The 22,133-nt window shown below is 37.3% G+C and overlaps 2 protein-coding genes across 2 annotated transcripts in view; both read left to right on the top strand.

Moving 5' to 3' along the window:
• The window catches only part of LOC146489085 (uncharacterized), a 311,447-nt gene that overhangs the window by 278,515 nt on the left and 10,799 nt on the right, over nucleotides 1-22,133 (top strand). The window contains exons 15-19 of the mRNA XM_085105827.1: nucleotides 16,105-16,261; nucleotides 17,101-17,273; nucleotides 18,846-19,067; nucleotides 19,990-20,175; nucleotides 21,769-22,068. Coding sequence (XP_084961953.1) covers nucleotides 16,105-16,261; nucleotides 17,101-17,273; nucleotides 18,846-19,067; nucleotides 19,990-20,175; nucleotides 21,769-22,068 — 1,038 coding nt within the window. The remainder of the gene's footprint in view (nucleotides 1-16,104; nucleotides 16,262-17,100; nucleotides 17,274-18,845; nucleotides 19,068-19,989; nucleotides 20,176-21,768; nucleotides 22,069-22,133) is intronic.
• LOC146489086 (UPF0764 protein C16orf89 homolog) lies at nucleotides 1,490-7,769 on the top strand. Its single transcript, XM_085106129.1, has 4 exons — nucleotides 1,490-2,481; nucleotides 2,652-3,080; nucleotides 5,882-6,214; nucleotides 7,044-7,769. The coding sequence occupies exons 1-4, from the start codon at nucleotides 2,280-2,282 to the stop codon at nucleotides 7,151-7,153; spliced, it is 1,074 nt and encodes a 357-aa protein (XP_084962255.1). The 5' UTR covers nucleotides 1,490-2,279; the 3' UTR covers nucleotides 7,154-7,769.

Below are 22,133 nucleotides of genomic sequence, written 5' to 3'. Positions count from 1 at the left end.
TTTCCTTCCATACAGAGCGACAGCTGATTGACGCCTTCTTCACTGAACATCCTGACAGGTGAACAGTATATATTTCTGATCGATCGTTTGTTCCACGTTTATCCGGTTTTTTCAAACGGTAGCTGTCGAGAAGAGGAAATAATCCTTCCTTCTGTCTGTTGACTTTTAATCATAACGCCTGCTTCAACTACAAAGTTTCAGATGAACATTTAGTTGGTGCACTGACAGTGTTAAGACCAGCTCAGCGTTCGAAAAAGGATGGTTTTTCTCCGGGAAGGGGGGGGGGGGTAGGGTGGGGGGGGGGGGGGGGCGAGGTTAAGTAACGCAAAGAAATACCTAACTCAGGACAGTTTTTGTTAAAAAGGATGTTAATGTGGAAAACAATTTACGAACACAAAAACAGAAGCGGCCTTAGATTCATCCACGTCAAAACTACATGGTGATTTACGAAAACGGTTTATTAGCATTACCAGCTCTTATATCTTCGAAATTCGTGGAATAAAAAGGCAGGTAGTAAATGAGCCTCACTGTACTGTTAATTTTCAACCGATAAACGACAAGTTATTTCCCATGCCGTCAACTATAAACGAAAACTATTGAAATAGCCTGATGATGTATGAAATTAATTTAAGTTTTCTGTTAACTGACCAACAAGGGTAATCAGATTTTTCGTCAAACGTCAATGCCTACCTTTAATTAATGGATTTAACAGTGAAGGTCAAATGAAAATGGAATTTAGCCATCAACGCCATGGTGCCATCTTTGGTACAGTCAAACGTCAAAGACGTCCTCTCATACAATGCGAGTCAAACCAGTGAACATTTGAATTTAAATTTGAAATAGATTAAAGACAAAAAAGAAAAAGTTTGAAATAGATTAAAGACAAAAAAGAAAATGACCCTCATTTACTTAAGCTCGGTTGGAATTGAGGGTAAATGTGGTGGTAGGGTGAACATTAAAATTTCATAGAGTAGAGCGAAAAATCCAAATTCTGGCAATAACACGAATGAGAATCTTAACTGCTTGAAGGTAGACCAGTTGGTCGTACTTCAAGCGTAGCCGATGACCTGAATTCGTGACTACCATGAAACTGCTAGAGTGGGCGACCAGATGCCAGACTTAAACCCGTGGTCTCCGGATTTCAAGCCCGGCGTCCTAACCGATTGAGCTTTAAATACTTAGGTTCGAATCGTGGGGGACGAAGGCGAAAACGAGAACTTTGATAACATAAAGTTTTGTAAACATATCCGTAGTGGCGCTTCCCCGTAAAGCCGAATGGAATAGAACTCATGACTTCTATTTTTTGTGTATTCTCTTTTTAAGCAGTGTAATAAAAGAGTTCGCGGATTTTGGATTTTTTTCGTTGTAAAACCATCCAAAATTAATGACAATTTTGGAGAAAAGTAAAAGAAATATGGAGCGATGATTCGCAAATCAGAACAGAATGGAATAAATGACTGATATAATGGAGGGTTCATGCATTTGTTAACCCTTTAAGCCCTAACAGTGATCAGCATCAAATTTCTCCTAGTAATATCAATGCTTATTCAACCCATGAGATCATGAGAGTAAAGGATATGATCACCCAAGGTAAATTTTCTCTCAGAATATTTTAATAATTTCTCCCCAGTACTTTTATAAGAAAAGTGTGGGGACAAGATAACAGAATTTGATCATTGGTATTAGGGGTTAAAGGGTTCAAGTATGGATGGGACGTTTCGTAGAAAATAAGAGAAGATTTAAATTAACCCGACTGAACAGAATATAAATGTTTTATCAGAATATCTAGAATGATTCTTGCTGGTAAGAAGTATTTTTTATTTATTCATTTATTTTTAACAACGGCAGATTTGAATTGACCAATAATTCCTTATGTAGGACCGGGGAAGCTAGTTTAAATAAAACAAAATCGAAAATTTAAATGGGCATCTGTTATATTCAGCGGATTTAATAGTCAAAATATTCCGATTTTGAGAATGTTAAGGAAAAACAGTGGTTCTCAGAATATGCCCATTATGACTGCATGGCAACAATGCCATCAATAAAAGAAGCTGACAGTAGCCACAGAGAAATTAAACAGGAAGTACTTGGAACAACCGTCACTTACAAGGGGCTTTTTCTTTTGTAATTTCAATAAAAGCTCCTCTAATTTTAAAACTCATCTGCCAAGAGCGGATATTGGAGCTGAAGCTTTTCCTTGTTAAACCCTTCAAAACTACAGCTTTTGTTGTTCTTCAAGAGACTCAACGGTTTTAACCTGCTTCAGTAGTTCAGTTAACATGAAGTTAGAATGTATTTTTCTACCTCTTTTCTCTTTGATCGGTTTTTCTGTAAAAAATTTCCAGGTGAAAGGAGAGGAAAAAACGTTTTTCACTAAGGTGAACCGCGTATTTTCAGCACTTGAGAAGGCAGTGTTGTTTTACGAACAAAATGGAGCTACCTTGAACTTAGACGCGTACTTTGGACTTCGAATTGCACAAGGTTTGTCTGAATATCAACCTTTTTAGAAATCCCTAAATAAGTGAAGTCGGTGAAATGTTTTTACGGTGATGTTAAAAAGGACGATTTTCTCTTCTCTTTGATTCCTCTACTGAGCTCCAAAGCGAATTAGCTTTTGCCACTAATCGAAGATCTTTGAATTTATTCAAAAGGTAATCTTTTCGACTTCACACAACATGAAAAAAGTAAACTGGCATTACTCGAATCTGGAATATATAAGCAAGTCTGTCGACTTGAGAAACTGGTCTCTCAGATCAGCTCAAAAGCCTTGACCGTGCTGCAACAATCCAGTCCACAGTACTACAACTTAGTAGGGTTTACTGTGGTCCATCCCTGGCGAACAGTGAGGCGTTATAGCAAAATAAACTCTGACCTCATCGCTGCGTTCAATAAAAGCAAGCTATCAGACGATATACTACAGAAATATGAGCCGTGTCTGGCAAGGCTTCTTGGCAGTCCGAGGTATGGGAACAAGCCTTGTGACGTCACTGAGGATTGCTGGGAGGTAATGATGCGGCCTGGGGAGATTGGCTACGTGCTAACCCACCAAGCTCTTTATTTCATGTTTGGTGAGCAGAGAGGTTAGTAAAACTATAGAATGTGTACTTGACAACAATCGGGGCCTTTACATTTGAGTAGCCTTAACACTATCCACAAGAACAATACTAGTGCCCGGTTGTTCAAAGGGCGGATATTGTTATCCAGTGGATAAATCGCTATCAAGCAAATAAAATGTACTCAAACTAATAAATTTTATTCGCTGGATAGCGACTTATCCGCTGAATAAAGTTATCCACTCTTTGAACAACCAGGGCCAGGTTTGCATCTAACATCAATTTTAATCGACCACTGGCAAAAGTAAGGACCAACATGGGAAAATTTACTTTAACATACACAGCTTTCATAATTATGGGAAACCATACCAAAAAAATCTCTCTCTCAGTACTAACAGTTTTAAAAAGCAGTGCAAAGCTCATTTACTTTAGTATCAGTTATAGACTTTTTGTAGGTTATCCAGTGCAATCTAAATATCTTTACTTTTTTTCTACCCCTTGCCTACCTACCTTAATTTATCATAAGAAACCAATGAATTGCCTAGATGGCATAGTGTACAATAATTTTATTAAGTTGTATTTTATATTTCGTTGTATCATGCCTCTAATTTTTTGTCACTAGTTACTTTCTGATTGCACAATATTTCCTTCTTTTATGTGCAAATAAGCAGCAGTCAACTCGAAAGCTCTACACGCTTTGGATGCTTCAAACTGATTTCAAACTAGATGATTGTTATTTGTGTAACCTGTATCTGTGTAAATTACTGTATTTTTTTTTTCTCTTTCGAGTTTCTAGCCAAATAGTGTTAAATAAAATGATCCATTTGATACAAGTAACACTTTCAAATTTCAAACCAGTTACCTCTCCAGAACTCTCGCTCTTTCCTGTGGCTTACTAGCAGAAAAGAAGACTCTAGAAACAAGATGAACCTAGTTTAATGGCCTTAGCTCCCACGAGTCTCCTGTAGCTCAGTGGTAGAGCATCCGAACTAGTGATCGGAAGGTTTTAGGTTCGACTCCTGATAGGAACACCCAAGTTTCCTTTTCCAAGTATGTCTGTGTTACTTTGGATAATACATCATTCTCAAGATTAGTGTGATAAGTAATTATCTGAAGAACGAACGAATTAGATTTGATAAGTCGTACTCGTACTTAATCTCGTTCTGGTACTTAAATCTAAAGGTCCCTAACAGTAGTAATAGCAGTAACAGTAAATCATAATTAACAACAACAGCAACAAAACAAACAAAACTATTGCATTTCCGATAGCTTTCAAAAGTAACTGGGGGGTGATTGAACCAAAATTATTTTGTGTCCTCAACTAAAATTGCTGCAGAAGTTTGTGTTCTGCTATCGCAGCATTTACACCAATTGGTTTTTTAGGAGACTCATAGAAAAATGTCCGCAACGCGTCTTTCAAAACGTTTCAACTATTGTCAATGAGTTGCGGTGGAATTTAAATATGTCATTTCACAGAGCAAATATATTCTTCAAAAGTTTATTTAATACTAATATCTTTGCTAAATACAAAAATTACTATCTTGTGCGAAGGAAAAATTATTTAGCTTGGCAAGAATGTGTTGGATAGGACAGAGCTCGATCTATTTAATGTGTTGTTCAACTGTTGAACAAACGTAGAACCTTTTAGTTTTCAGTTTCTTGGCTGGCGAACTGATTGAACTTGAGTGATTTGACTGACGACTAGCTACTGGAGATGACAGATTGTTTCATTAACTGTCTGAACGACTGACCAACTTAATGATAGATTGATGGACTGACTGACTGACTCACTGACTGACTGACTGTCGGAACTGTCAGATCAACGGCCGGATGATCCGACCGCTTAACCGACAGATTGATGGGCCGACAGACTGATTCACTAATAGAAGGAATGAGTGATCATTGAATGACTATCCGAATGGTTAACTTCCTGGAAGTCAGACCTGACTGACAGATGGACTGACTGATCATGAATTACTGATTGACTTGCCAACAGTGTTGTTAAGGAGAGGTAACGATTTAACAGTTTCCCTCCCCCCAACTAACTAAAGGGTCGATAGTTTACAAGTAAATATATCCAATCTGAAGACGTGTTTGATTTTACGGACCGTCAAAACTTGGACACTGCTAGAAGCCTCAATAAATACACAGAACAAGGCCGCACAAGCAAATAGCACACACTACAAAAAAATTGCGACTTTTCCTAACTGATTGTGCCCACCCCGGCTACGGAACTCAACAAAAGCCTATATTTAATTAGGGTTAAATCACTGTAGGCTAAATAAGCAGCATTCAGCTTTATAACAGCATGAATGACTTATTACGCTTGTAATTAGTGACAACCAACGCCTTGGTAAACATTTGTTCGGGTGGCCTAAATCACCTCAGATATCCGGATTGAATTGTGAAGGAAAACTCGCATTTTCCTTGGTGCTTTATCATATAAAACTGTAGTTACATGGATAAAATTAATTCCTTTTTTTTCGATCGCGATAGGATGGAAAATGTCCTTTTAAAGAGACCGAAAAAAGGCAAGCTAAAACAATTTTCGAAAAGACAACTGCGGCTTGTAAATGCGAAGGAAATGGATCCGTTCCTAAAATCTTTCTGCGACTTAAATCCAATTAAGGAACCCCAAAAAATCAAACTGTGTTAATGTGAGCAAATATCCCTTATAATGGCCGAAAGCGATCTTGGAAATTAAAGAGAAAAGTACATTAGAAGTACTTTTCTTGGATGCTCTCATTGGATGCCCCACCCCTTGTAATTCATTGATCGATTGATTATTAAATTGTTCCATCGAAATTGATACTTTTGACTTATTACAGGATGCCTTGATATACTCTCAAAAAAGGTGAAGGAGGACAACAGCTCAATGGAATTAGTGTACGATAGAATCTGTTCCAACATTTACAATCAGCTACTCCTGATCGAACAGAATCACCCAATCAAAAGAATCGACGCCGATTTAATGATGGAGCAAAGCGTGGTCTGTGGACTGCTGGGATACCATGAATTTTTATCCCTACGAAGGTTGAATGCCGTGCTCCAGTGGCAGAGAACAAGTGGTTGCTATGGAGATATTGAGAATGATGAGGATTTCAGCAAAAATAACAGAAGGCAGACGATGAGAAAACTACTAATGAAAAAAGAACTGTCAGGTAAGAGTTTTGGGAAAACCCAAGAACTGGTGTAAAATAACATGACACTGTTCATGGCATTTGTTGCTATGGGTGCTTACCATTCAGATGGAAAACCAGGAAATTGCAGTTGGGAAATCAAATGGTACGCATCATTCCATTTGGAATACTTCTGAAATTATGGGCTTCTAGTCAAAGTGACGCATTTTTATTACTTCTTTTAGGATTTACAGCCGATGTTTATACATTTTGAATGTTATCCATCTTCTGTTGAGACAAGTTAATCATTTCGTATTTATGCCGAAAATTTCCATCCGGGTGGTATGGTAAATGGTAAGCACCCTATGTAAAATTTTTTTTTCTTTTGCTTCCTTTTGCTGATCAAATTTTTGACACATTTTGTCGTTTCTTTGTTCCTTTTGGTTTTTTTTAGTCAACTCTGGTGGCTGTCTCGGTTTTGGCCGTATCAAAAATTCCAAGATGGCGATTATTCGGAGATAATGACGTAATTCGCGCTTCATTTGATGTGATCATCCCACTCTCTTTTGTCTTAGGGGAAACCTCACGTTCTATAAACTGTCTAAGTTTTGTTTTCATTGTTTTTTTTGGTTCACTGAGAAGGAAGAACAGAACCTGCTCCTTTCCAAACCCACGATCTTCTAAAATAATGACCAGGCTATTAGCTTCCCACTCTTTTTGTTGATAGCATATTTAAAGGCTGCCTTATCCCAGGCGCAGCTCGAGGATTGTGGAAACAGAAGAATGTAAGATTTTTTAGTTATAAAAATGTTATATTGCCTGGCTGTACAAAATTCCTGAAGCCATTTTGTTTATTTAACATTTCTTGTAGATGGATGCGAGTCACATATAACAGGAGTTGGAACCGCGCTTCTCTCCATTTACCTTCGCTTCCTGTTAGAAAACGATGCACATCTCACGAACAAGGACCCGACGTACTAATAGCCTTATCCGGCAGCTGATTGGAATTACTACTCTAAAGAGAATCATATTTGTTTAAACAACAACAATTACTACGCTTGGTGATTGAAGCTGTTCCAACCCAGTTTGAACCATCCAATTTTGGAGAAACTAAATTAATTACTCCTAGTTGTCTTTTGTACACTAACAAGTGATACTCGACATGCATGTTTGCTTTACCTTTTGAGAAAAACTTGTTTATCTTGGAAAAGTCTCACTCCCAATGTAATAGACCTGGTGATGAATTGATGTTCCGAGGGAGGACAAAATAGCTACCAGATCGGGTTTAGCTAGGTCCATCTGTGAGATTAGTCTCTTTGCTCAAAATTAGCAAAACAGTTGTTTAATAAACAAACTTTGACAAGGAAAACTTGTCCAGCAACGAAACTTGGTCGTGTGAGCGGACCTCAAGTTCTTGTAGACAAGTTTTTTAATGATTTGTTTTTGTTCATGTTCTCGTGTGCATGTAACGCATTTGCTATTCCTTCCCAAGTTTCCTTCAAAAGCTGGTTGTTGAACAGAGAAAACTTGCTTATGTGTATGACTGTTGTGTCAATTGCAATTATCAATAAACGTGACAAACACTCTGTTTTGACCTGTCATTATGTTCGCCTATTGTTCCTATTCTAACCTCCCACCACATTGCTTTGTAACTAGCTTTTCATGAATTTGTTGAAAACTCCCCACACATACACAGCATGCAGTTTCCCTACAAGCTAATCTCCAGCTAAATTGAAATGGAAATAATTCTGCTTGTTCGAAGAACTTCTACGATCTTTTCTTCTGTACTATCGAATTCAAAAAACCTACATTTTTACTATAGTTGATTTAAAAGAAAGATTCATTTACTGGAAACGAATTGAAGATCAGGGGCATTTAAAAACAAGACTTAATAGTTTTAGTTCTTCTTCTCAGCTAACGTGAAATAATTCATCTTTGAGTCACGACTTACGATTTAAACTTGCAGTTTACACGTTGGAATAATGCAGAAAAACAAATCGGTTTGTTGTAAATGTTTCTACTAAATTCGGGGCACCAATTGGTTCCCCTTTCGGTGAATATCTGTTCGGAAGACCTAAATCGCCTCAGAAAATCGGATTTAGTTGAGGCAAAATTCTAAAATTTTCTACACCAAGTAATTGTTTCGGAGGGGCAAATATATCGGTAAAAATTGGAAATTAGGTCAGCTAGCATTCTCGTAAGGCCAACAACTGCTCGTACAATTCGGAGGTAAGATTCCTTTTCCTAGCTAAAACTTTCTGCAACTTAAATTTTCAGCTGAAACATCCGAACAGGTGAATTAAACTGTATTAGCTTACAAAAGGATTCGTGAACACAGGCGACAATATTCTAAGTGCTTAAATTTTTCGTCGGATGTCCCTGTGAATTGTAAAACTTGGAAATTCTACAGGTGAAGGGTACACAAGTACCTTAGGCTCGTGTTACTCACAATTGTAGGCTTGTACTAAAACGATTTTAAGTTCTGAAAATGAAAGATGTGAAATATTGTATATGAGATCTGTGTATGAAAGCTTGAAGAGATGGAAGAGCATCGCAGTGATGAACGCAACTTAAACAGTTGCGAAAACAAAGCCCTTAAAAAAATTCAGGCTTAAACAGAATTCAACTACTGGCTACGATACCGGGTTGGTGTTCTACCAACCAAGCTATCAGGCCATTTGAGCTCACAATGTGCCCTTGCCCGTGGAAATTGAATAAATGAAAGTGAATCATATGAAATATCGTCCTCATCCTCAACTCACATGAACAATTCAACACTAGAGCTAAGCTCTGTAATTAATGAATTAATGAAAAAACAGGTTCTTGGAAATCAGTAAACCAGTAACGACTGCTAACTCGTCTGCCAAATGCGTCATGAGCGGAACGAGTGAAGCGATGCACAAGTGCTGTTGGGATTGTAGACATGATCAGAAATGTCTAAGAGTGCGGTGAGATTACAATAAACATCGTGGGCTACGTTAATTACAATGTCATAAGAAATATTTTGTGTTTAGCAACCACACCTTGCATCTGTTTTAAACCTCCAGACATCCGGATCTTTCTGAATGTAGATCTTTTGTAAGTCGCTCTTATACTCATAACATCTTATGCCCATGTTCTTCTCAGTTTCTCAAGAGCTTGTCTCAAAATCTTCGTATCATTCGAGTAAAGCAAACCTTACAAAATGTTGCAAATTTGCGTTCATACAGTTTATAAAAAAGGCTTATTTTGTGACACATTTGAATATATTTTAATAAAATAGTTGCATTCTGGTATCATTAAAAGAAAACTTTGAACTTACATGCGCTTGATAAAGGTCGTTTGTATATGCTCAAAAATTACAAATGAATGCATTTTTACCAGAACCGTTTCCTCTGCATTTAGTAAGTCACCAACATTTTTCACAACCATCAACCAGGCCGTGAACTGCAGCCTGAATTTCACATTGATGATAACTTTGATAACTTTATTTGAAGCAGTCATTTCACAAAAAGATACATACCCTATCGAGGACTCGATCTCGCGAATAATTGTTGATTATTAATAAACGTACGAAAAATTTGTTTGGCAAATATTTTCGTCGCCTTTTGATCAATTATTGTTCTTCTATTTACCCACTCAATTAGTTTGTCACAAATTGGACGAACACACACAACGTGCAGTTTCTCAACATACCACTCTTATCTACATCGAAGAGAAATTTCTGCTTGTTTAAAGAACTTCATAAGACTTTTCTCTTTTGTTAATAGCCAAAGAAAACCTGAAGCGACAAAGCTTTTAATGCTCTATCTGTATTAGAACAAGTCTAAGATCTATTGCGACACCACTGATAAAATAACAAAAGGAAAACGAGTGTTTGCCTTAACCTAGAAAGCGTCGCGCAAGAAGTTAACGTTCTAAAAACACATTTAGGTCCAGTATAATATTAAATATAAATTTCATTAATTTCACATTAGGCGGTAGCTTTATTAATTTATGAACTTTGACATTACGAAAGGAGGAGAAAAAGGAAGAAGATGCCAAGACAAAAGGAAAATGAGCGCCATGAAATATTCATGCCTGTTTAGAGAAACTTTAATGGGCAAAGCAATATCCGCCCTCCACACGGTACTGTATTCAATTTGTGTGACCTCGTTAAAACTGCATTTATTGAACCTTGTCAACTGGCTTAACAGTTTTGCGAATTCTCCATGATAACTACTGTTATCTATGGAGGCAAAGAAATAGTTTTATTCTTGTGGATGTAATTAGTTATTTGGAGAATTAACTGCATCACCGCTGGTATTTTCCTTAATCAAATAGCCCACGTCATTGCTAAAAGAAAGTGAGATTGAGGATGAAATTATACAACCTGATTGCATCACATCTGATCGAAAATGAAATGGCAGTAAAAATATTTTTATTTAAGATAATTTGGGAAACAGGAAGATCACAAGCTGTGCTTTTATGTTAACAGTTGTTTGCTTTTTCTTTTCGGTTAATTATTCCATTATTATTTCAGTTTGTTCAAAAGGATTAAGACACGCAATAAAAAATCCATACATGGAGCCCGATAAGTAATCATGTGTTGGGAGCAGATGATGGAATTTGTCATCCGTCAGTTATTTGTAAGTTTGTCTCTCTTGTTACATATCTTTTCCTTTCCTTTCAAAGCAGGCTTTAAAACTCATTCCAGTAATCTATCATTGCCACTTCTCGATCACATAACTAAAGTGTTTAATCCTAGACGATTCTGATTATAAAGTTACTCGTTCTGGTATTTTTGCACTCTTAACACCTAGTATTGGATGCTTAAAAACATTTTTTCTGCTCACCAGTCAAAATTATAGGATTCTCTTCCTTTGAGTTGCATTCTCATTAATCTGCTGAGTGTTTACAAAATCTTTACGTGCGACCCAATTCCAGAATAGAAAAAATCTAGCTTATCCTTGTTTAATATTATTCAACTTCAATTCGTAGACACAAGTGGCAGCCAAATTATGAATATCTTATAACAACTTCATTAGCTACAAAAAGAAAAAAAGGGGCAGGGATGCAGATTCTACCGGACGAAGAATTCCAGTTTAAGAGTTTTTAAACAATCATGTTCTTCAAACCAAACAATTAAGCAAAGATGACTTTCGTAGGCAAAAAAGACACGAAATAAAACCAAGACTCTGAGACTGGTGCATAGTGGAATCTCCAACGATCTTTTCTTCTTCAACACTATTGAAAAGCAAGAAGAGAACACACCAGCTGGCATTTTTTTTTTTCAAGCAAAACGTATTGTTGCTAGCGTCGGACCTACTGAGAAAACTCTTACTGGAGAAAGTATCAAGTCTTTAATTGACAATGAGATCATTGATTCGCCGATCAGAAGTGAAAACAGTTTGGCAATTGAAACCTAACTTGAAGAATTTTAGGGACTTGTGGAAACACACGCTCATATTAAAGTTAAAATTCCAGAAAATTGAATCCCAAATGGCAGGATTGATCATCTAGTGATAATTTGTTTTTGAGATAACAGGGTTTTTAATCTAGAGACAGACACTAGCCAATATAATCGAAGCAAGTAGACTTGAAAGGAAAAGCAAATATGGAGATTTCCTATTCCGTAAAAATAGGGAATGAACCTTATCCACTGAGTTAAATAATATGTTTGTACCTTTGTTTCATTTAATATTTTTCGCTCATCTTATCCTAACGCTACGGAAAGGTACACTGACATAAAAAGCGGATCGGCTTCACAAGCTTTTATTATTTTCGGAAACAATGTTTATCTAGTTAGGTAACGTTCAGGTGCACTTCCATCTCAAATATGTCATTTTGGAAAGAAACCGTTATCAGTTAAATCAACTTTTCTAAATTTCTCTGCAGATTTTTCCTATTTTTCTGGCAAGCGTTCCGTTTTATCAAATCGGCCTCCACGGTAAGAGGTTTACATTGTACTGTAGTGAAGATATTTTAGATAAGCAGAAGGGCGGATCCATGAGGGAGGAAAGGATAGCGGGTGGATGGATGGATGGATGGATGGATGGATGGATGGATGGATGGATGGATGGATGGATGGATGGATGGATGGATGGATGGATGGATGGATGGACGGATGGATGGATGGATGGATGGCAGACCAAAAGTGCAATAGTATTTATTAAAAAGGTTATTCTATTTTCCTTTCTAATATTGCCTCGGCTCAGTTAAATTCGACCAGCCTATTTATAATGAATATCTTTACACCATGTTCAATTCACATCGTGATGGACTACCAGAACCGCACGATTTTGCAGTTTTAGAAGGTTTTTAACTTGGGTCTCACCTATAGAATTCAAACCAATATTCGAAGTAAGGTATAGTTATGACCCATATATATCAATTCCTCTTCTTTGTTCTACTTGAGTTCTTTTACAAAGCGCTTATTTTGTACGTTTAGCAGGTTGTGGATTTGTGGTGAACAACACCCTCAAAAGTCCTGGATATCCAAACAACTATCCAGACAATATGGACTGTACGTATCAAGTTCCCATTCCAAACGAAAAGGCGCTGGACATTTTCTTTAACGATTTTTGTTTGGAGGATCATCCATCTTGCGGGTAAAGATAGTTATTTGCTAAATTGCTATATTAATTGATAATTTAAAAACAAGTTCATTTAAAACCAAATTAGCTTGCATTTCCTGTCAGCCATGCAAATCTATTAGCTGCAGCAAGGGATTTGTTCGGTCTTCCGGGACGGAGTTGTTGGTGGGGGTAAGATTTTGTCTCTCCCTCTGTAACTGAGGTGGAGAATAAACCTTAATCATTATGAAACCTAGCCATGGAAACGATGGTGCTGCAGTTTATGCTGGAAGGTCCGCGACCGTGAACAATCCTTTGTTTGAATGTTCACACTGCAGTTGAATATCTTAACAGGAACGTTTCTATTGGTCAGTTGCTCCAACACATTTCAAAATCTATCGTGGTTTGTGCACGGTCAAGGCCAAAAATGCTAACAAAAACATAACAAAGAAGTTTGCCAGACTTCATAACCATTGCCTTTTATTAACTATGTTGCAATAAAGTCTCTTTAGATTTTAGTCCACTCGCAACCAAAGAAATTTTTACAAACTAAATAATGATAATGTCGACAACGGTGTACGATACAAGAAAGAAAATTAAGCAATGACTACGGTGATGACGGCGAAAACGCCAGAAAACAATAGGTTTATAAAATGAGCAAACACACTCGCTCTGTGAGTGCTCTGCAACGTGAAATGACCAAATTCAAGGTTTTCGGTGAACGTGAGCACATGAAGTATTTCATTCGTCTTTTAACTTGAAAGCCATTCCTACCAATTTTGCTCTTGTATGACTCGGCTGAATAATAATCGCGAATTAAGGGCGGTGCCTACTAATAGCGAAGTATTTTTGCGCGGTTTTTGGCTATGCGGGAAAAGCAGATCTTAGCTAGGGCTGTAGAAATCCAAAAAGAAAACTGGGGTTAACCACGCATTTTTTACAGATAATTAGGCAACAGTTATTCTAAAAAGCAGTAAAAAATAAAGCAATGTATGGCGTGTTTTTCCAAATTGAAGCTTTATTACCTCTGAAAAATGCATGGTTACCCCCCCATTTTCTTTTTGGATACCAGAAGCACTTGTTAAGTTTTGCTTTCCCCAAAAAGTTTTAAGCCGCACAAAAAAATCTTTGTATTAGTAGCCCCCATCCATAGGAAACCGAGTATCAAGAGATGCGCAGAACGTATGCGCAGTAACAATAGTAGGCACCGTCATTAACTCAGATAACGTAAATTAATATTTTTTTCTTCAAGTGACGTTTCCGTTTTGTAGATGACCACGACGACGACGACGGCGGCGACGTAGCGATGATGATTTTTTTTTTTTTTTTAATGCAAGTTTATTCCAAACAAAACATAACTTACAATACTAACATTTCTTACTAATTAAACAATACCACATGTTACTTACAATACCGTAGCATAACTTACAATAACTAAACTTAAATTGTACTACTTACAGTAAATGCACAAAGAAAAATAGGAAGTTACGAAAAGAAAAAAGCTACATACAATCAGTTTACTATTAACAATACAAAAACTGGAGTTTGCACAGTGCTTATAACACTTATTAGATTCTAACGACAAACAAAACACAATTGAAGAAGCGTGAATAAGGACAAAAGTACACATTTCCTGGTAGTCTTATAACACAGGGGCCCACGTTTCCATAAATTTCTTTAAGTTGTTATTTTTCGCAGCAATTGTACGCAGAATAGGTAGCGATGATGGTGATGATGATGATGATGATGATGACATTGAAATCGTTAAAAATATATTTTGTTTTTTGCTTGTTTGCAGTTATGATTACCTGAGAATTAAAAATGACAAGAGCGAAACAATTGGAACGTACTGCGGTCAGCGATCTGGACATGGCGTTCGTGTAACTGGCAAACATGCTGTGATATCTTTTCATTCAGACGGGAGTGTTAGAAAAAGAGGATACGAGTTACTCTTCCTTCACGTTTTTCTAAGTAAGTACATTGAGAATGTACCTTTGTTCTGTTATTTCCAATCTAGAAATAATGATCTTGGGTAATGATTGGCGTACATTCGTTGTCCAGTAAGGGCAAAATTGCTATGGGTAGTTATGCATTTTAAAACAGCGATTTCAAATCTTGACGTAGGCCTGGTAACGAAACACCATTAGCACTGCTGAAAAAACACTTTAACATTAGTAAAAGGGCCCAGTTTGAGAACCTTGTCTTTTGAAATATATATAGCTAAGATAAGGTTTCGTAAATTCAGGAAGTTTTGCACTTTTTGCGTTACTGAGCCTACATCAAAATTTTAAAGGGGCAGTGTCCCCTATTTTGAGTGTCACTATGAATAGCCAAAAAAAAGTATTTTTGTTAATGGAATCGTTAAAATAATAGTTTAGTTTTGTTAACAATAAAGCTAATAGAGCACAGAAACTAGTATTCATAATGTATGGCTGGGGATGGCTAGGATGGAAGTGGATTGCAACTTGAAAAAATTGTCCAATTTTTTCAAGTTCTTCCTGTGTATGTTAGAGAAGTCGCTAAAAACTGATTTTTGGTCTGGTCTTCCTTGGAGAAAAGCCTTTATATTTCTTCCCAGTGTTGTGAGAGTAATTTCCTGTTACAAAACCGGTTCTTTGTCAAATATTTAAGAAGTTTGACCAAAATACAGCAAAATCGCTGTGACAGTGCCCCCTTTAAATTAACGCGATAAAGGAGAATTAGAAATAACTCAATAAAATCTATATTCATTTCTCTAGCATTTTGAAGAAAAGGCCCATGTGACAACCAAGCAGCAATTTCCTTATTTTCTTATGATTCTATTAACTTTTTACAACGTTTCTATGATCCCCAAGTAGGACTGTTATTTTGTGCAGTTTATAATGTAACAGTTTGGACTGTTATTTTAAAAGTAAGTTCGAATAAATATACTTTTATTTAATGCAAGTTATAGATTTCGCCATTATTATGATGTCTTTACATTTTTTTATTTGTAATCATTTATAATAGTTTCTCTTAAATGCCCTAAAAAGGCCAAGAAACGTCAAACAAGACCATTTCAAGGCAGAACGACGGTCGCTTTCCACAATTTGGCCACATCCTCGTGAAAATATATCTTTCTTAATTTCAGACGATCACCCGAGGTTAAATATTAAGTGAAAAGCATTCAGCAGTTTGACAAACTGACCACTTCCTATAGTATTATCAAAAAAAAATATAAAAAATAGTGGTTAGTAGTTTAGTTTTAAATTTCTTTTGATGTCTTCGGAAAGTGTAAAGAAGCAAACACAATTAATTCAAACCAAAGCTACAGCATCTCTTGAGTTCCACTAAGCTTATACAATTCCAAATATAAATTAGGTTTTATCGCACTGAGTTCTGCTCTGCGAGATAAAAGAAAGCTTTGTATTTTTACACCAGGCTGTGGTTCTGTTGTAAACAACACACTGAAAAGTCCTGGATATCCAAACAACTACTCAAACAACATAGACTGCGTCTACTGTGTTCCTATACCACACGACAGGGCGCTGGACATTTACTTTAACGTTTTCAATTTAGAGTACCATTCTTCATGCAGGTAAGAATTCAACTAACACTCCGTAATACAACTCATACAACTTGACTACAGCTAACATAGTTCCTCCGTTTCTTTAGTTTGTTTTCTCTTGCTAATTACAGCTATTGTTTTTTCGCGCCTAACTGGGATTACAAAATCTTAATTTGAAAGGAAAACGAAATGAATTCCTAGTAGTCGTAGTAAACTGACGCCATTTTCAAAATGGCGCAGATCGGCTTAGTTTGTTTTCAGTGAAAAGCTGTTGGATACAGCTTCTCTTCATCCGGGATGGGCCTTTCTGCGCTTTTGCTACAGAGATAAGGGAGGGGCAAGGGAAATATCCTTAAATTTGCAGGGTTTAAAGTTGTAACATTGAAAATTATATACAGTAAGGACAAATATGTTTGTAGTCCGCAAAATATAATGTTTGGCTGCTACCGCGGTTTTCTTAAATTTGCAAAAATTGTATATATAACACTACAAAAATTTACGGGACCGAGAATAATCAAACGAATGAACACACCCAATCACAAGATTTAAGTCCACCCAAACAAATGTATTATTATTATTATTATTATTATTATTATTATTATTATTATTATTATTATTATTATTTAATAAATTATGATAACGATGACGATGACGGGAACAATCGCAAAGGAAATGGTAATTACAATGACAATGCCAGTCGGTCACTGACGACGATTAAAACGACAAGGATGACGGTAATAATGATGATGATGATGATGATGATGATGATGATGATGATGATGATGATGATGATGGTAAATTTTATGCAAACTCAGTATTACAAATATTTCATTGTTGTCTTTCCTGTTTTTTTCTCTCTCTTTTCGTAGATTTGATTATTTGAGAATTGGTAATGACACAAATCAGATTGTCGGAACCTACTGTGGAGAGCAGTCTGGAAAAACTGTTCGTGTAACTGGGAAATATGCTTTGATATCTTTTCGTTCAAATGCTGCTGTTTCAAGCAGAGGATACGAGTTATATTTCCGTTACGTGCTCCTCAGTAAGTGCATTACGAGTATTCTTCAGTTCTATCGTTCGGTACTCATGTATTCTCCATGAAGTGCACCGTTATTTCTAAACATCAGAAAACATTGCTCTGTTTGTTTGATTTAACACTTAATTCAGAGTTGAGAGAACCCGGGGAACGTTTGAAATAACCGACTAAAATCAAGAAAAGGAAGAAGTTTTATTATCATTTTAGTGGAAATTTAGTCGAAATTTACTCAGTCTCTCAACTACACTGTTGCATAATTATGTACCTTCAAGCATTCTTGGCTCATATTATAATCAAGAATGTTATAGGAGCTCAAAACTTGATTGACAAAGAAGCCACTTCCAGTGCTAGCAGAGCGAAAACTGTTGCCATGCAGTGAAGAACATGCCTGGCGATAAACTGCAGGGGAATTTAATCAAATCTGTCTCGTTTCAATTTTGCCACTGCAGCGTGGAGAAAATTTAACTGGACGAAAAGGTCTCACGGGTACATGGAAAGTCAGATGCGAAAATGAAACATCGGCATTCCCGTCTTGTTTTTTACTCTTTAACAAGTTTCTTCTCCACTACCGAGCGAGGCCATTCTTTCGAAGACGATGATGATGATGATGATGATGATGATGATGATGATGATGATGATGATGGTCTGGACGAAAGGGCAACGAAAGGGCAACGGACGTGACAGTCCGTTTTACGTTATCAGTTTTTGCTGGGAATAGGATCAGACAAAGCTTTCGTTCTCGGTCTGCGAACGGTTGGTAGAGGGCATTCGGATGTTGCATCTCTGCAAGCATTATGTCCCTTAGCCTAAACTATTAAGTTTTCTTACCTTACTGAGCCGTCAATGTTGTCTGCTCTGTGATTCGAGATTTTCGCTTCGATTTTCAATAGGTTACTTGTTCGCGGCATGGTTTCCGTTGTAAACTGTTTGGAGACTATGTTTTTATTTGACCAAAAAAACATCATATGCCCCGAACTAAGCTATTATATCCAATAAATCATAAAAATGTTTAAATACAAACCTTGAGACTCTACATTGTCGCTTCTCAAAATCGACCACAGTGAAATTTCACGACAGCTTTTTAGACGGCTGCTTATTGTGTAGGTTTTTATCCATTGCTGGCGTAGATTCTTCCATGCCCGATGTCTGTCATTACATCATTAACTCTTGCAACGAGGGGGGATTTTTAATTCATGACAACAGTTAACTTTGTGAGGGGTGCTAACCAAATAATTAGCGAAACCTTACCATGCTCGAGTAAGTTTAACTGTTTGGCAAGTTTTTTTTTTTCATCAATTATATGTTTATTTAAAAGTGTTTGTTTCTTTCCACTGGCTGCTGTAGGTTTTCAAAATTTTACGGGCAATTGAAATGCCTTCCTTTTTTACAGTAGCATAAAAAGCAATTTAGAAATCTAACCTGGCAGTTCACAGTTTGAGTCAGAAGAAGGTCCGTTTAAAATTACTTAAACCTAACAGAATTTCCTAAGAGAAACAAAACTTAACTCTTAACGTAGGAAAGATAGCTGTAAAGATAATTTTGTGAAATCTTTTTTAATGTTTCCTTCAACCCGTCAAGCTCAATCAACTGTTTCAAATTCATCAAGGCTTTCGCAAGCGTCCTCGCTCCCGACTCAACCCTCGTCGCCAATGCAATCATCACATAGCCAAACTACAGCAACATTAGAATCCATACAATCGTCGGTACAAGTATCGGTGTACGTGACAGAACGACCTACACATGAATACCGATCTCACCTTGTTTCACCTTCTCCAGTTACAGTGTCAAAGAGTTCTCCAGGTAAAATCTTATTTTTGTTATTTGACTAAATGAACCGGTTAAGGGGTTTAAAGCGGAAGGAGGTTCAAACCTGCACCAAGCTTCTCTCCCCCGAGCTTTCAAACAAGCGTCTGGCTCTTGGGCAGCCAGATTTGTGGGGTGAGCTGCAGAAGGCCTAAGCCTACCACACCTGGGATATGTGTGTATGTGGGATGGGAGGGGGTACGGAGGGGCTAAAAGTCTTTCTGAGATTTTGGAGAAATCGAGGAAATGAAGCTCACGGATGTAACATGAAGGCTGCTCTACAAACAAGTGACGTAATTTTCATGCTATATGACGTCATCGTCGCATCTTTGAAGTTCCTTTTGTGGACCTCCCTAAGCCAAGGAGATTCAGAATCCTGCAACCACTCCACGCTCCCCTCTCCTTGTCCAGGTTTCCTGACTCACGAACTTAAAAGGAATTCATGTTAAATAAGATTAACGTCAATTACGTCGGCCGTTCATCCAAGTCAAGACCCCTTTCAGTTTACGTCACACGCAGGAGTAACGTCTGACGCTATGCTTTATGCCATTCGTTTCTGGCTTACCCTGGTTATGCGTGCGCTATGAGACTTTTTCTATGGATAAAGTTGTGTACTTTTTGAACAGCCGGGGGTTAGGTCGCAGCGCTTGTGTTGTGTTGTTTGTCTAAGTTTAATGTAATATATATATATATATATCTGTTTTAATCAAGAACTCAGGCATGAAGTTAGCGGGAATGCCACTGTTGAATTTTGATTAAGTTTACATATTTTTACCCTTAAATGACAGTTTCAATTGTTGATTAGCAGTAAGTGAAACAAACTGTTTTTGATTAAGTTATGCTATTTACTCAGTCGTAGTTTCTTAATTTAGTATTTTCTTTTTATTTGTATTAATTTTTCTACACCACCTGGAACTAGCTGGTTGGACTTCGCAAGCGCCATGGCATACTCTTGTGCTAACGCACACAACTCAAACAACACAACGCCAGACTGTATCTACAATAGCATTGGAACAGTCAAATTCTTCATGGCAACCATCAACAAGAACGTCACAGAAATATCAAACTTCCTCCACGTCGCTAACTTTGTCAAGTAGCTCGGCAGGTAAGTTCTAAATTTGGCCGTTTGTCAAAGTTTGGACTTCCAGGACTTCCACGTTTGCGATCCAACCTTCCTTCCCCCACCCCCAAATACGGAGTCTCTTTGCTTCGGCAGTACCTTTTCAGGTCACATCCATCTTTACCAATACTTTTAAAGGCACCAATTCTGCTAGGAAAATACTGCGCTGCAAATTTTCAATTGACAGCATCCCATCCAGAAGTGATTTTAAGTTCATGTAGTTTTTCAAATGCGTCCGAAAAGTGAACTCGGCCATTATATTATGTCTTTTGCTACTTTCAGCCATTAAATATTAATCCATATGGAAGAGCGTTTCGCTTTTCATGGTACTGAAAATTTTTATGGTTAACAGCAAGGAGAGGTGGCTTAATTTTGGAGTCCATAAACCCATCTCAAAGTAGTACTATCAAAATTGTATCAAGACGCTTCACCTATTTCTGTTAACTGATAATTAAGCTCATCCATCGAAGGATGATTGTTCCTTGACAAATTCTATACAGTTGTGGTTGGGACAGATTTTAAAGCGAATAAAAATTAATCTCTTCCTTTAAACAAGGACCCACACTATAAAAGGGATCTCTGAGCTCCTCCCACCTTTGTCACACAGTCACCACTTCAATTCAACGTCACATTAGGGATGGCGGACATAGTAGGAAGTAAACGTTGTGGAATCGGTATTTCAAGGAATAAAGCTAAAAAAAATAAAATATATATCGTAATTGAGCCGCAAAAAAACAAATTAGCAAATCTCTAGCAAATACGCATACGAATTTCAAATTTATTCTGTCAACGTTCTATTGTATCTTGCCGCACGGACTCTGCGATGTTCACAGCTCAATGTCTACAATGAAATGACTGGCGGCTTGGCCTGGCCAGGGTTCCTTTCATAGAGTGGGCCCATGTTTAGTTGATAACTAGATCAAGTCACTTTTGGAGTGATTGGAGACAAAATATTTCGTCCAACAGTATCCTGTCATAAATAAAGGTCAATGGTCAGTGTTCAGAGCACTTCCTTCCCGTCAGTGAGATCTGGGGGCAGATTCACGAAGCATTCCCAAATTAAGATATATCCTGAGTGTTGTTCCTTAACAATAACATATTGTTGGAATAATAATGTGCTATTGTTAAAAAACAATGGTCAGGATGCATCTTAACTTGGGAGGGTTTCGTGGATCTGACCCGTGGGGTCGATTACTAACTAGTCTCTGTGTCATACGTTGGTTGAGGTTGTGGTTGGTTCTTGTCCGTGCTTCGAGAGATTTTTCGCGAGTAACTCGGTCTTCTCTTCTACTGAAAACCAAAATTCCCAAATTCGAATATAATCCGGAATCCAGGGGCCATAGGTGTATTAATTACTAGACTATTAAGAATAAGAACCACCTTCTATAAATCCAACAACAACGAAACTAAAAACAAAGTTGATCGATGCAACGATGCCAATAAAAAGTTTGTTCAAGGCTCGCTTCAGGTAAAGTCAATGTCGTCTTTACAGATGGAGACAGTGTCTTTGTTCCTTCCATGTCTGTAATCCTCTGTTCAAGTAGCAATTTTTGTTTAGACATTTTTCTTTCCCACCAGTACTGATTGAGTACCCGCCCAACATAACTGTCCAATCCACGAGCTCCAGTACAATCGAGGTGTCCTGGCAACCAGTTAATACAGCTATCACAAACGAAAAACTCCTGGGATACGAAGTTAGGTTTGCAAAGGATGAAGGAGCCTCGCTGGCATGGAAAACCGAGGCATTGGATTCAAACACTTACAAAATAACATTAAGTGGCCTGGAACATTTTACGCGATACAAGATAGTGGTTTGTGCAAAGACATCTCAAGGGTGTGGAAAGGAATATTCTACCATTTCTGATACGTGGGAGAAGGGTGAGTGCCATTCCTTCTCAATTTATGTTTGGGAAAGAAAACAGTGTCAGATAGTCTTTCGTGTT

This window comes from Pavona decussata, unplaced genomic scaffold, assembly GCF_977016875.1.
Source record: "Pavona decussata unplaced genomic scaffold, jaPavDecu1.1 SCAFFOLD_6, whole genome shotgun sequence".
Taxonomy (NCBI): Eukaryota; Metazoa; Cnidaria; class Anthozoa; order Scleractinia; family Agariciidae; genus Pavona; species Pavona decussata.
Note: the sequence above shows the minus strand (reverse complement) of the source record. Positions and strands in the feature narration are given on the sequence as shown.

Excerpts from the sequence above, each read along its gene's own strand:
- LOC146489086 (XM_085106129.1), top strand. The coding sequence starts at position 2,280 with ATGAAGTTAGAATGTATTTTTCTACCTCTTTTCTCTTTGATCGGTTTT. Across the intron at positions 2,482-2,651 it reads TGGACTTCGAATTGCACAAG|GTAATCTTTTCGACTTCACA; the intron begins GTTTGTCTGAAT and ends TTTATTCAAAAG. Across the intron at positions 6,215-7,043 it reads AATGAAAAAAGAACTGTCAG|ATGGATGCGAGTCACATATA; the intron begins GTAAGAGTTTTG and ends CATTTCTTGTAG.